Source organism: Rhinoraja longicauda, chromosome 15 (assembly GCF_053455715.1).
Source record: "Rhinoraja longicauda isolate Sanriku21f chromosome 15, sRhiLon1.1, whole genome shotgun sequence".
Lineage (NCBI taxonomy): Eukaryota > Metazoa > Chordata > Chondrichthyes > Rajiformes > Arhynchobatidae > Rhinoraja > Rhinoraja longicauda.
This window is the reverse complement of record NC_135967.1, coordinates 7,557,081-7,571,788: the sequence shown is the minus strand read 5'-3', so window position 1 is coordinate 7,571,788 and position 14,708 is coordinate 7,557,081. Positions and strand designations below refer to the sequence as shown.

Sequence of the window (14,708 nt, the reverse complement as noted above, 5' to 3'; positions counted from 1 at the left end):
TCTCTCTCTCTCTCTCTCTCTCTCTCTCTCTCTCTCTCTCTCTCTCTCTCTCTCTCTCTCTCTCTCTCTCCCTCTCTCTGTCTGTCTGTCTCTCTCTCTCTCTGTGTGTCTCTCTCTCTCTCTCTCTGTCTGTCTGGCTGTCTCTCTCTCTGTCTGTCTCTCTCTCTCTCTCTCTCTCTCTCCCTCTCTCTGTCTGTCTGTCTCTCTCTCTCTCTCTCTCTCTCTCTCTGTCTGTCTCTCTCTCTCTGTGTCTCTCTCTCTCTCTCTGTCTGTCTGTCTCTCTCTCTGTCTGTCTGTCTCTCTCTCTCTCTGTCTGTCTGTCTCTCTCTGTGTGTCTGTCTGTCTCTCTCTCTCTCTCTCTCTCTCTCTCTCTCTGTCTGTCTCTCTCTCTCTCTCTCTCTGTGTCTCTCTCTCTCTCTCTCTCTCTCTGTCTGTCTCTCTCTCTGTCTGTCTCTCTCTCTGTCTGTCTGTCTCTCTCTCTGTGTGTCTGTCTGTCTCTCTCTCTCTCTCTCTCTCTCTGTCTGTCTCTCTCTCTCTGTGTCTGTCTGTCTCTGTCTTTAAAAACAGTTTCTGGATAAGTAATACCTCAGCTCCAGAGTCAGGAACACATGCCCGGTCCACAAGTAGTCTGTGAGACTCCCACGCACAGATCTGTGACACAGAAAATGTGACAAAATAGTAGCTTTTGGTTTTTGGGGTGTGATTAATTCTGAGGCTGGCATGTGTAGGCAACCATTCCACAGATGTGCTATTTGATTTGTGTCTTTAAAAGGAACATTTCACATATACCCGGGACTGAGAGGGGTTCTGCTGCAGTTCTAGGCATCCAGCCATTGGAACATAGAGCCATAATCTTTCCTGTTGGTTTTACGATGGTTAGCCTTTTTGCAAGGGAATACTTAGACTGTACTGTTTTACTTTATAGGGTTGCTTCCAGAGCCAAGTTTTTTGAAAAGGCTGCTAGAGTATCAGGCAGGTAAGAGACAATGATTGCTATTGATGCTCAAATGTATTTGATGCCCCCTGTGTATATATGTGTATATATATATATATATATATATATTGTTTCCAAAAGATCTCCTGCAATATTGTTCTGCAGGATTTATTTTGCACCAGTGTTTAAGGGATGGATAAATTCTACGAGGGAGGCTTTAATCGATGGTTTTTTTGAAGTGAACTTGACTGCTCAGTGTGACTTGTGCTGAGGTTCCAACCAAATCGAGCATTCCCCTGTATAAATCTTGAGGTTGAACAAATTGGCTAGTGTTGCGCTCACTTCACTTATAAATAATTACTTAGAATTACAGAAAGTTTGGGAAGCTGCTTTGCCCGTCCGAGCCAAGTGTTGCGGCATTTCTTGGCGGGCAGTGGAGAGAGCACTGAAGGTTTTATTCTCCCTCTGTTGCGAAGTGACTGGTCTTGGCTACCGTACCTAGGGGATGCACTCAGGCTGGGTGCTTCCTGTTTGGGGGAAGAACTGCCACGGCATTCTTCAGGGGTCCCTCAGATGGCCCACTGTAACTCTGGCTTCAACCCGATGGAAAACACTATGTAAAGCAAAACCAGGATCTTCCCTTCAACCTTTTCACTGGAATAGCAGTGACTAATTGGTAGAACCCTTGAAATCCCTGGAGAATAACTCCTGCCAATCTGTATATAATGGAGCTGTGTTAGAAGCCCTTTGCTGACATTAATTTATATCCACTGAGATGTTGCATGTACAGTAATTATTAATGGGCAACATCGATTGGGAACATTGGTCACAGAGGGAGGTCTAACCACAATGTTTCTGAGGAAGGTGAGGAAGCTTTTGTTTTCATCGGAGGCTGTGGTTTTCCTGCACATTGTGTGAGCAAGGTTGTTGAAAGGTTGGAGTGGAAAGTAATTAACATTGATCATATTGACTTCCAACCTGCTGTGCTGCTGCCCTGATGTCTATTGATTTCAGCTGTCCTTTAACTGAAATGTGTTCAGTTGTGGTGGAGGTGGTGGATTGCCGTGGTGAGCAGGTAGTACGGAAAGCTTGCTGTTAATAGTCACGGACATTTTGGAAGAGGTTGAGAGACTTCTTTAGAGCTGGAGTCCTAGAATATGCCAAGTGGGTGGAAGTGGTAAAAACCAACGCATTTCAAAGAAGTATGTTGATGGGCACATGCTTCACCATAACTCTCAAAGCTGCGTACGCAGAAGTGGATTTATTTGGATGGGCAGGGACACACTAGACCTGCTGTTTTGTACAGGACCTCCTGCAGGTGGGAGGTGTCACTGTGTTGAGCTTTCTTCACCAGCAGATGTGTTCCTGCTTGTACTATTGGCTCCACGCATCTAGGTATCACCAAAGCCCAACCTATTTCTTCAGCCGTCAACCTTGTTTTCTGTTCCGTTGATTCTAAAACTAGGGGGCATAAGTTTAAGGTGAGAGCGGAGAGATTTAAGAGTGACCTCAAGAGCAACTTTTTCCACTCGGAGTGTATTCTGGGTCTGGAACAAGATGCTGAGGAAGCTGTAGAAGTGGATGCAATTACGACATTTAAAAGGCAAATGGACAGATAGGAAGGGTCCCGAGTGACGTTGGCCAAATGCAGGCAAGTAGGACTATCCCAGAATGACAACATGGTCAGCATGAACAAGCTGGGCCATACTGTACAGCACTATGATTCTATGGAGCGAGTTGGTAATTCTAATCTTTCGGATGTTTCTGAAGTGGGACAAACCCAATTCAAAAACCATGGTAAGAGAACAAAGGGCACGTTAAATTGGCAAAGGTACTCTTGAGGAAGGACGAGTTTGAAAAGTGCTTTTGAGATTATTTCCTAGAAGATGATTTTGTCGACCAAGGAACAGACTATCTCGGTATGTCATTTATAATGAGATTAAATTAATTAATGGAAGGATGCTCTGGGGAAAAGTCTACATGAAGTAATGTTTTACATTTAGTTTAAGACGGACAAATTTAAGTTGGAAGCTACGTCTTAAACTGAAAACAATTCTATAATTATGAGTGGCCATTTTTACTAAAGTTGATTAAATATTTGATGTATGATTTAAAAGTGGGCTTTTAAAGAAATCTTTTCCAATTCTCACTGAATATACATACCACTGAAAATTACAATGGAAAAGGATTCCTTTATGGCTCTCTTAAAAAAAAAAAATTTAAGAATTTTATTAGAGACTGGACTTCATTGGAGACCTTTGAACTATCTTTAATCGGACTTCAATGTTGTGTCTTGAATTAAATGTTGTCGCCTTATCCTTTATCTGTGCACTCACTGTACCCTGCTGGCTTGGTTGTATTTATATGTAGTCTTTTTGACTGGATAGCACACATACAAAAGCTTTACATTGTATCTTGGGGCACATGACAATAATAAACAAAACTAAACCAGATAGAAAGATTTATAAAGGCACAAAGGTTGGAAGAATTTTGGGAACCGTCAAAGGATAGCCAATATATAGATTATGTGCAAGAAATGCAGAAACAGATCATAAGAGCCTCTGGGAGTGCAGAAAAGTCAGCATCAGAGGTAAATGCTGTCTTAGAATTTTAGAGAGTGGAATGACTGATTGGGAATAAAGGTGTGTCCAGGCTGGGCAAATATTCTGCCTGAGTGTTAACGCTTCTATTGAGACGAACCAACATTTTATGCTGGAAACACGAGCGACTGCAGATGCTGGAATCGGGAGGTAAAAACAAACTGCTGGGGAAACCCGACGGGATTCGCAGCATCTGTGGAGGCAAAGGATTAGTCGGCACTTCAGGGCGAGAGCCTGTGTCAAGATTGCTGGATTTTATGTTGGACACCCATTGCCCAGGTCTGGTGTTGCCTGCAGCTGTTAGGGGACATCTTCCGCTTCGATAGCTGTATTGGAGAACTCCTCCTGCAGGTAAATGCATGCATCATTTTCCTTACATCTCCCAGTAGTCTGGTTGGGGAGATGCCAGCTGAGCCTAGGTTGGTGAGGGCCTGGATCAAGGATGCAAGCCCCATTGAAGGCCCAATGGTAGGAAAGAGCCGTCATGGGGAAGGTGGTGGTGGAAGAAGGTGGAATTATTTCTGTACTTATTTTATTTTAAAAATGTTGGTTTAATTTACCTTATTGGAAATAATAATTAATAGTTGCCATGCATGTTTGCGCATTGGTAAATGTTAGTAAACGCCAGTTGTGACGGTCAATGAGTTGAGTGCACACCAATGCTGAGACCACCTGGAGAGTGAGCTGGGCAGGGGTCAGGTGGGGCCCTACCTGGTGCCCGTACACGTGCCGATGAGCTACAAGCTGGCATTCCAGGGAACACCACAGCTGGAAGAAACAGCACACTACTAGGTCACCTGCTGATGAGCTGGAAATCTAGCCCTTTGTGTCATTCCCGGAATGGCGGGACTGTCATATGTTGAAAGACTGGAGCCACTAGGCTTGTATACACTGGGATTTAGAAGGATGAGAGGAGATCTTATCGAAACGTATAAGATCATTAAGGGGTTGGACACGTTAGAGGCAGGAAACATGTTCCCAATGTTGGGGGAGTCCAGAACAAGGGGCCACACAGTTTAAGAATAAGGGGTAGGCCATTTAGAACTGAGATGAGGAAAAACCTTTTCAGTCAGAGAGTTGTGAATCTGTGGAATTCTCTGCCTCAGAAGGCAGTGGAGGCCAATTCTCTGAATGCATTCAAGAGAGAGCTGGATAGAGCTCACTGTGTTGGATGTTTCTTTTTTGTGTGTGTGTTTTGTGTTGGTTGGGGTTGTGTAATTTGCTTATTTTATTGCTCTTATTGTTGGACTGCGGGTGACGAAATCTCGTCCAAAAAACGTATTTTTTGGTTGATAAATAAAGATATCCTGTATCCTGTATCCTATTAAGGAGAGCATAGTCAGGGGGTATGGGGAGAAGGCAGGAACGGGGTACTGATTGAGAATGATCAGCCATGATCACATTGAATGGCGGTGCTGGCTCGAAGGACCAAATGGCCTCCTCCTGCACCTATTGTCTATTGTCTATTGTGTTCGCAATTGAAGACAGGTGGCACAGTAGCTTCGCGGTAGAGCTACTGCCTGACAGCGCCAGAGACCCGGGTTCGATCTCGACTATGGGTGCTGTCTGTACGGAGTTTGTACGTTCTCCCCGTGAACTATGTGGATGTTCTCAGAGATCTGCGGTTTCCTCCCACGCTCCAAAGACCTACAGGTTTGTAGGTTAATTGGCCTGGTATAAATGTAAATTGTCCCTAGTGTGTGCAGGGTAGTGTTAGTGTGCTGAGATCGCTGGTCGGCGTGGACCCGGTGGGCCAAAGGGCCTGTTTCCGCGCTGTGTCTCTAAACTAAACCAAACTTAACTAAGAGACCCAAGTTTTAGTCTGTGACCAGAGATTAAAAGAGAATGAGGAATTCTAGATCAAGGAATTAAACAAACTGATGAAAACATTGGCCCTTGTGGGTCAGCAAGAAGAACTGGCCGAAGAGATGGTGAATATTTTGCCTCGGTGGATATGATCTTCCAAAATTTCCAAGATTCTGGAAAGATTCCAATGGATTAGAAAAGAGTACATTAGAACATAAGAAAACAGGCATAGAAACAGGCCACCAATCCCTCAAGCCTGTCCCATCCCACCATTCAACATCATCATGGCTAACCCGTCGGGTCTCATCTCCTCGTCTGTACCTGTGAACATCATGGTATCTATCTATATACTAAAACTCTCGTTTGTTTGTTCCTGGACTACAGCCAAAATGGTACACGATAGCGCAACATTTTTAGGCCCACCTTACTCACCGCCGTTCCTTTGGTGCTAATGGAAGAAGTTTCATTGAAATCGGTGTTATATTTTTAAAGTTATTCACATTTTAAAGTTTAAATCTATCTCCTAGGGAGGGAGGGGGGAGGGGGGAGGGGGGAGCGAAGGTAAAGGGGGTTGAGGGGGATGGAGTTCGAGGGAGAGGAAGAGGGGAGGGAGGAGGGGAGGGGGGAGGGGGAGGGGTAGGAGAGGGAGGGGGGTGGAGAGGGTGCTGCATCAATGCAGGAAAGGTTTGGGCCCAATGGGTCCACTTGGTCTAGTAATTCAATAAAAGGGGGGAAAGAGTAAAAGAGAAAATGGGTAGGCCATCCAGTCTAACATTAGTGCTGGGATCCATTATAAAGTGGAGAGTGGAGTGAAGCAGAACTGGTTTTAACATGTTCTGGCAAATACACTACGGTTTTACGAAGGGAAATAAGGTTTGACAAATGTAATAAATTGTGCAGATAAAACCATCAGAGTGAATAAAAGCGAGCTGGTGGATTTGATATATTTGAATTTTCAAAAGGCATTTGAAAATCAGCCACATTAAAGGTTTTACACAGAGTAAGGGATCGTGAGGTTGAGAGTAATATATCAGTGCAGATAACGGATTGGTTAGGACAGACAACAAAGAGTAGGGATAAGAGGGTCATTATTAAGTTGGCGAGCACTAACTTTCAGGGTTGCATCAGGGATCAGGGCTGGAGCCTCAGTTATTTACCATCTATATTAATGACTTGGATACACTACACTCAGTCCTTTCATTTAAGTTTGCTTCTGATACAAAGATAGGTAGGGAAGTAAATTGTGAAACTGAAACAAATCTTCAAAGGGACTTAGACTGGTTCGGTTTGAAGGCAGAAAACAGATTGATGGAATATGATGTGAGGCGTTTGTGTATCCACCTCAGTGGGAACAATAAAGAAGTGGTGCAAAATGTTTGATAGATTGAGGAGTTAGCAAGCAGGTACTCCACATAGTTACACGAAGGGGGAAGTATGGAGATCTTGCAGCAATTACTGAAGGCTTCGGTGAGACTGTACCGAAGTGGTGCATCTGGGTTTGGTCTCCTTAGTTACGGAGAAGCATACTTGCCTTCAAGGCATTGTCGAGCAGGTTCTTGGTGGCTCAGCGGTTAAGACACTGGAACAGCGATTGTGCTTCTGGACCGCTGATCTGGACACGCAAGTTCAAATCCCATTAAGGCAGTTACATTGAAGTAATTAAATAAATCTGGAATTGAAGCTGATGTCAGTAATGGTAGCAATGAGGCAGGTGCCTGACCAGGTGATCTGCCCATCCGAGTCCTTCACTGTTTTCCGGGCGGACAGAACGGAAGAATCCGGGAAATCCAAGGGCGGAGGAGTCTGCTTCTTGACCAATAATAACTGGTGTAATCCTGGGAATATTAAGACGCTTTCTCGTTCCTGCTCGCCGGACCTGGAACATCTAACTATCCTATGCCGACCATTCTACCTACCCCGGGAGTTCAGCTCGGTGATCATCACAGCCGTCTATATCCCACCGCATGCGGACACCAAAACAAGAACCCTGATGCGGCTGTGCTGGTGGCTGGAGACTTCAATAGGGGAAATCTCAAAAAGGTCATGCCCAACTTCTACAAACACATCACGTGTGTCACCAGGGGAGAAAGAACTTTGGACCACTGCTACACGCCGTTCAGGAAAGGCTACAAGGCCGTTTCTCTCCCTCCTTTTGGGAAATCTGACCACGCTGCCATTTTCCTGCTGCCGGAGTACAAACAACGGATAGTACGGGAAGCGACAGTGACGCGGGACGTAAAGCGGTGGGCTGACCATTCAGAGGCCATGCTGCAAGATGCACTGAGCGAAGTCGACTGGAACATGTTCCAAGAAAGTTCCAGAGACGTAAATGAGTTTGCGGAAGCGGTTACGGACTTCATTGCCACAATAGCCGATACCATCATCCCCACGGTAAGGGTCAGTATCTTCCCTAACCAAAAACCCTGGGTGGACAGGTCTATTCGCGTGGCCTTGAATGCTCGCACCGCTGCTTACAACTCCGGCCTGGCATCCGGCAACATGGACGACTACAAGGGAGAGTCCTACCGACTGCGAAGGGCAGTGAAGGATGCAAAAAAGAGGTACCGGGACAAGATGGAGTCACAGATGGAGCAGCAGGACACCAGGCGCCTTTGGCAGGGGCTACGGACTATAACTAGCTACAGGTCCAGCACCCCCTCAACCGGAAGTGCCGGCTCCTCCTTAGCTGATGACCTGAACTCTTTTTACGCACGGTTTGAGACGGGTAACACCACCAGCTCGCCGTCTAAAAACAGCACCAAAGGGGCGCTGGCTAGCGAGGCTGGAGGGGGATCCACCGCCGGGGATGTGCACACATTCTCGGTGTCCGAGCATGAGGTGAGGTGGGCTCTGACGCGTGTGAACACGAGGAAAGCTGGAGGCCCAGATGGTATATCTGGGCGAGTACTAAAGTCTTGTGCTACTCAGCTTGCTCCAGTGCTCACCACAATATTCAACCTCTCCTTGGCAAAGTCCGTGGTCCCTGCATGCTTCAAAAGATCCATCATTGTACCGGTGCCAAAGAATGCCTCTCCAGCGTGTTTAAATGACTACCGACCGGTGGCCCTCACCTCGGTTGTCATGAAATGCTTGGAGAGGCTAGTCAAGAAGTACATCTGCGCCCTCCTTCCTCGCAACATGGACCCACTACAGTTCGCATACCGTCCGAACAGGTCCACGGATGATGCGGTCTCCCAGGTTCTACACACCGTTCTCTCTCATCTGGACAGCCAGGGGGGCTATGTGAGGATGCTGTTCATTGACTTTAGTTCAGCATTCAACACAATAGTCCCCAGCAGACTGGTTGAGAAGCTGCTGGAACTGGGGCTTAGCACCCCTCTGTGTGCCTGGGTCCTGGACTTTCTCACTGCCAGGCCCCAAGTGGTCAGGATGGGGGAACACACATCTAGCTCCCTCACCCTGAACATAGGATCCCCCCAGGGCTGCGTCCTTAGCCCCCTACTGTACTCCCTGTACACACATGACTGTAGGGCCAGGTTCAGCTCAAACTCCATCATCAAGTTTGCTGATGACACTGTGGTGGTGGGCCGGATCTCCAACAACGATGAGAAGGCCTACCGGGAGGAGGTGGCTGATCTGGCACTCTGGTGTCAGGACAATAGCCTCCTCTTGAATGTCACTAAAACAAAGGAGCTGATTGTGGACTTCAGAAGGGCTAAACATCCAAGGACGTACACGCCACTGGAGATAAATGGGTCTATTGTGGATAGGGTGAGCAGTTTCAAATACTTGGGAGTCCGCATCGCAGAGGATCTGACGTGGGCAACGCACATTGCCGCACTGGTGGGTAAGGCTAAGCAGCGCCTTTACCACCTTAGACAACTGAGGAAATTCAGAGTGTCGCTGAGGATCCTTCATTGCTTCTACTCTGGGGCTGTAGAGAGCATCCTGTCCGGCAACATTACAGTCTGGTTTGGGAACAGCTCTGCCCAGGACAGGATGGCCCTGCAGAGAGTAGTGCGTTCGGCAGAACGCACCATGGGAACTACACTCGTCCCCCTGCAGGACCTATACATCAGGAGGTGCAGATCCAGAGCAAGCAAGATCATGAGGGACCCCTGCCACCCCAGTAATGGACTGTTCCAGATGCTACGGTCAGGCAAACGCCTCCGCTGTCACGCTGTGAAAACGGAGAGGATGAGACGGAGCTTCTTCCCACAGGCCATCAGGACTGTCAACTTTGATAACCCCAGAGACTAAATTTTTGTCGACACTTTTTGTGCTATGTTTAGTAACTTATTAACTTTATTTATATGCTGTAACTGTAATTCTTTTTGTGCACAACCCGCAGGCATTGCCACTTTCATTTCACTGCACATCGCGTATGTGTATGTGACAAATAAATTTGACTTGACTTGACTTGACTTTAATAAAAACCCACGTGGCTCACCAATGTCTATCGAAGATAAGTCCTAATGGGGGGAATCTGGAATTAGAAGGCATATTCACTGTGCAAGGGACTCCCACTGGAGTCTTCGTTGAGGAGTAAATTGCCTCTAAAGGCTGGATCTCCAGTGAGCAATGTCATTATGCTCAGTAAAGACTCTGATCTCTGGAGCACCAGTGAAGGTTCTGCAGCTCAGGCGGGAAAGAGAATGTGAGCCAGCAACCAAATGAAGATGACCTTGCTGAGTGGTGGGGCACATTCGATGGGTAGTACTGCCTACGCTTTTATTCCTTGTGCTCTTGTGTATGTTTTGTGCAGAGAAGAAGTTTGAGATCTGGACTTGGAATCCAACATGTCCCTCTCAAAGCCAGTTGTACAGATTGCTCAGTAAGCCACTCATGACAGCGTTCACCAATATTACAAACTCCAGCATACTCACAGGGTATACTTACTGAAGGTCGGTCCATTATTAAATAATCACAGACATATTTGCTCCGAATCACAAGCCTTTAGTTGCTAAAGAAAAGATCTCATTGATGCCATCAGGCACTAACTCCTTGCCACTGCCAGATCTGTCCTCTTCCATGTTGTGGATTGAAAGGACCGAGAGAAGGGTAAAACCTCATCATAAATGATGCTGTTTCAACTTATTATTGTAACATGCACTGAGATCCAGTGAAAAGCTTTGTTCTTGTGTGTTGTCCAGGTGAGTCATGCCACACAGGTAGTACAAAAGAGAAAATAGAGTGCAGAATGTGGTGTTACAGTTCCACAAAGTGCAGATAAAACAAAGAGTGCAAGAGCTGCAACAAGGTAGATTAGAAGATTGGGCATTGCATTCCGAGCCTATATTTTTAGTTTAGTTTAGAGATGCAGTACGGAAACAGGCTCTTCGGCCCACCGGGTCCGCGCCGACCAGCGATCCCCGCACATTAACACTATCCTATACACATTAGGGACAATGTTTACATTTACACCAGGCCAATTAACCTACAAACCTGTATGTCTTTGGAATGTGGGAGGAAACCGGAGATCCCAGAGAAAACCCACGTAGGTCACGGGGAGAAGGTACAGACTCGGTACAGACAGCACCTGTAGTCGGGATCGAACTCTGGTCTCCGGCATTGAAAGTGCTGCAAGGCAGCATCTCTACTGCTGCGCCACCGTGCCGTCCATTGTCCATAGAAGAGTCTGATAAGAGCAGGCAAGCTGCTGTTGTTGAATCTGGTGGTATATAGTTTCAAGCCTTTGTACCTTCTGCCTGACAAGAGAGGGGAGAAGAGAGAATGAAAGGTTGTGAGTATCCTTGATTGTGTTGGCCGCTTTCCTGAGGCACTAGGAAGTCAGCAACAGGAAGAGTCAGCCCGATGAACATTCCTAACCTTAACCATGACCAAATATTGCTTGCTTCACTTTCGTTCAATCCATTGATATTGTACATTCTTTGTAGCCAAATCATGGAGAAACAAAATGAATGGACTGAATGGGATGATATCTCCAAGATAATGTGATGATGTATGTAAACGTGATGACTTCTCCAAGATTCAAAATCCCCACTCCATTGACCTTCAGTCCACTTCCATCATCCTGCGGTTCCCCACCATCCAGCGAGTTACAGGAACAATGGGTGTAAGAAGATGTTGGGGGCTCCATACCTTATTGAACCTGGCCTCATGATTACTCCAAGCCTTTCCTTCATGGCTGAAGTGACTGGAATGAACCCTCATCACCAATTGGGATCAATGCAACTCCATCGCTTGTTCACGGCAGTCAAGTCTGCGTGCCTTGGTCTTTTGCCAGTCAAGTCAATTAACACCCCCCCCCCACTGTATGTGATTGCAGTGTGCACTGCCAATGGACTCACTGCAGGGTTCTTGTTGCGTTTATTTTAAGAGTGCCACCTCCTCCCATTCTGTTACCAACAGGGTGGAGAGAGGCACCAATTTGCAGAAGGACCGTTGCCATTAACTCTCTGCAAATTCCATCACTTGCCCGCTCTCTGGGGCAATACGTAGCGGGCAATGAACTTGCCAAACTGCACATCCTCAAGAGGTGGGTGGGAGGAAACTGGAGTAGTCGGGGGGAGCTCCCCGCATTGTCACGGGGAGACATTCCCTGGGGCGCTCCTGGGCAGACTTGCCCCACGCGCCAGCACACACGTGGGTATGACCCCCCCTCAACAGCATGGTCTCCTCTTCCCACCCCCTCCAGCATGGTCCAGTGTCCGCACATGGGGAGATTCATGGAGTGGTCCCAGGGAGAGAGACCCCCCTGGGGTGCGTTCCTGAAGAGAGACCCCTCCGCGCGGACAATGCCGGAGGTCAGGATTGAAGCCGGGGCCACTGGAGCTGGGCCAGCGCAGCTCCACCAGCTGAGCCACTCTGACTGACGATATTTAACTCAGGTTTCCGACTTATGGCTTTGCCTGCTGCAAGCCCTCCACGATAGGAGGAAATCTGGAAATGATTGTTGGGTAACATCAGTTCATTGCAGGCAAATATTAACATCTATAAATTACAGGCAACCAAACTCCTCTCCTGCTGTTCTCAAAGCCCAAATGTGATGTTGGTGATTTGAAATGAAATGTTTCATGTCAGACCAAAGCCTTGGGACCTGCCTCAAACACCCTCCCTCCCTCTGCCCCACCCTCCCTCCCTCCCTCTGCCCCACCCTCCCTCCCTCCCTCTGCCCCACCCCATCTCCCTCTGCCCCACCCTCTCTCCCTCTGCCCCACCTCCCTCCCTCTGCCCCACCCTCCCTCCCTCCCTCTGCCCCACCACCTCTCCCTCTGCCCCACCCTCCCTCCCTCCCTCTGCCCCACCCTCCCTCCCTCCCTCTGCCCCACCCCCTCTCCCTCTGCCCCACCCTCCCTCCCTCTGCCCCCACCTCCCTCCCTCTGCCCCACCCTCCCTCCCTCTGCTCCCACCCTCCCTCTGCCCCACCACCCTCCCTCTGCCCCACCCTCCCTCCCTCTGCCCCACCACCCTCCCTCTGCCCCACCCTGATGTAGTCGTGTGCCAGCACCTCTGCTTTCTAAGATGTTTAAAGAGATTCGGCATGTCACCAAATACTTCTATTGTCGAAACTATCCTGACCGGTTGTATCATGGGCTGGTGCAGCAATTCAATGCATGGCAACTCAAGAGGCGGCAGAGTGTGGGAGACAACTTGGTCCACATGGGCACTGCCCTCCTCCATCGATAGCACTTGCACGAGGCGCTGTTTTAAGGCGCATCTAATCATCAAAGATCTCCTCCATCCCTCCTCTCTCAGCCACAACAGGCAGGGTGGACGGAATCCCAAGGTCCCACATCTCCAGGTTCAAGGGGACAGGGAAGATTTACCAGGATGTTGCCAGGACTTGAGGGTCTGAGCTTTAGGGAGAGGTTGAGTAGGCTGGGACTCTTATTCACTGGAGCGCAGGAGGATGAGGGACGATCTTATAGAAGTGCATAAAATCATGAGAGGAATAGATCGGGTAGTTGCACAGAGTCTCTCGACCAGAGATGGGGAAACGAGGACCAGGGGACATAGGTTTAAGGTGAGGGGAGAAAGATTTAATAGGGGTATTAAATCACCCACAAAGGGTGGTGGGTGTATAAGGCAATAAACTCATCTCAACTTGACTTGACAACAGTGTGCCTAACAACTGGATCTAAAATTGTAAACCCAGTGATGTTGGATTTCCTGGCCTACCCCTGTTTAAACATAGAACAGCACAGGACCGGGCCATTCAGCCCACAATGTTTGTCCCGAGCCCGATGTCAAGTTAAACTGATCTCATCTGCCTGAACATGATGCATATTACTCTAGTCCTTGAACTTCCACATGCCTATCTAAAAGCGTCATAAATACCACTATCATAACTGCCTCCACCACCACCCCTGGCAATGCGTTCCAGGCCCCCACCACTATGTGTAAAAAAAACCTTGCCTCACACATCTCCATTAAACTTCCCCCCGTCTCACATTATAGCCATGTCCTCCACTGCTGGACATTTCCACCTGGGTGAAACGAGTTCTGACTTTCTTCTATCTATGCCCCCCGTAAGTTTATATATTTCTGTTGTCTCCCCTTAACCTCCGACGTTATTCAATCTTGCCCTGTAGCTGAAACCCTCTAATCCAGGCGGCATTCTGGCAAGCCTCTGCACCCTCCTCTAAACTTCCAAATCCTTCCCGTAAGGTGGCGATTGGAACTGTACGCGATGCGGCCAAACTCAAGTTTTATGCATCGTGACTTCCTGACTCTTATGCTCAATGCCCCCAGCAATGAAGGCAAGCATACCAGATGGCTTCTTTACCACTGTTTAATACGGATCAGTATTAAATTGCAGTTGAATCTACAGAAGTCGGGACTGGGGTTTCAATAAATTAGTAAAGATCCGGATTCCGCATTCTATGGTGATGGACGTTTTAAGTTTGAGAGATTGCGGTAACCTTTAATATAACGGAGGACACAATACCCTCTTGTCCCTACCCGTAGTATGAGCTGAGCTCTCTGTAGTTGCAACCATCTTGGTGATAATCCAGTAAGCCACAACTTCCGAAGACTGATCAGATGACATTTTTCTATCTGTGGTGTCCTTGAGCCAGAGAGGCCCACAGAGTCACCAGTTGCCCCAAATATCGGCCACCGAATGGTGAACGAGGTCTGATTGACCTGGACGATGACACGTTGGCCTGGCTCACCTCAACGGAGCTGCAGGTCTAAAAGACATACTACAGAAGAAGAAGAGGCCTACTGTTGGAGAGCCCTGCTGGCCATTAACAGCCATTGTTGCACTTTGCCCCGTGATCTAGCATCACGTTTCATGCTCGTTTATCCCCCCTGGTCTGGGTAAATATGACATGCCCTTGAAATGGGCCAATCGGCCTGCAATGTCAGTGCTGATCATCGAGTGATCCCACTTTCCATCACCTACACCTGGTGATTCAAGTGCTTGTCCAGACATCTTCAAG

General features: G+C 47.8%; 1 protein-coding gene across 3 annotated transcripts in view; it reads left to right on the top strand.

Annotated features, from left to right (window-relative positions):
* ophn1 (oligophrenin 1) overlaps positions 1–14,708 on the top strand; it is a 195,949-nt gene that overhangs the window by 157,657 nt on the left and 23,584 nt on the right. For all 3 annotated transcript variants that reach the window (XM_078412146.1, XM_078412147.1, XM_078412145.1), the window contains exon 22: positions 926–976. In XM_078412146.1, the coding sequence (XP_078268272.1) occupies positions 926–976 (51 nt within the window). The remainder of the gene's footprint in view (positions 1–925; positions 977–14,708) is intronic.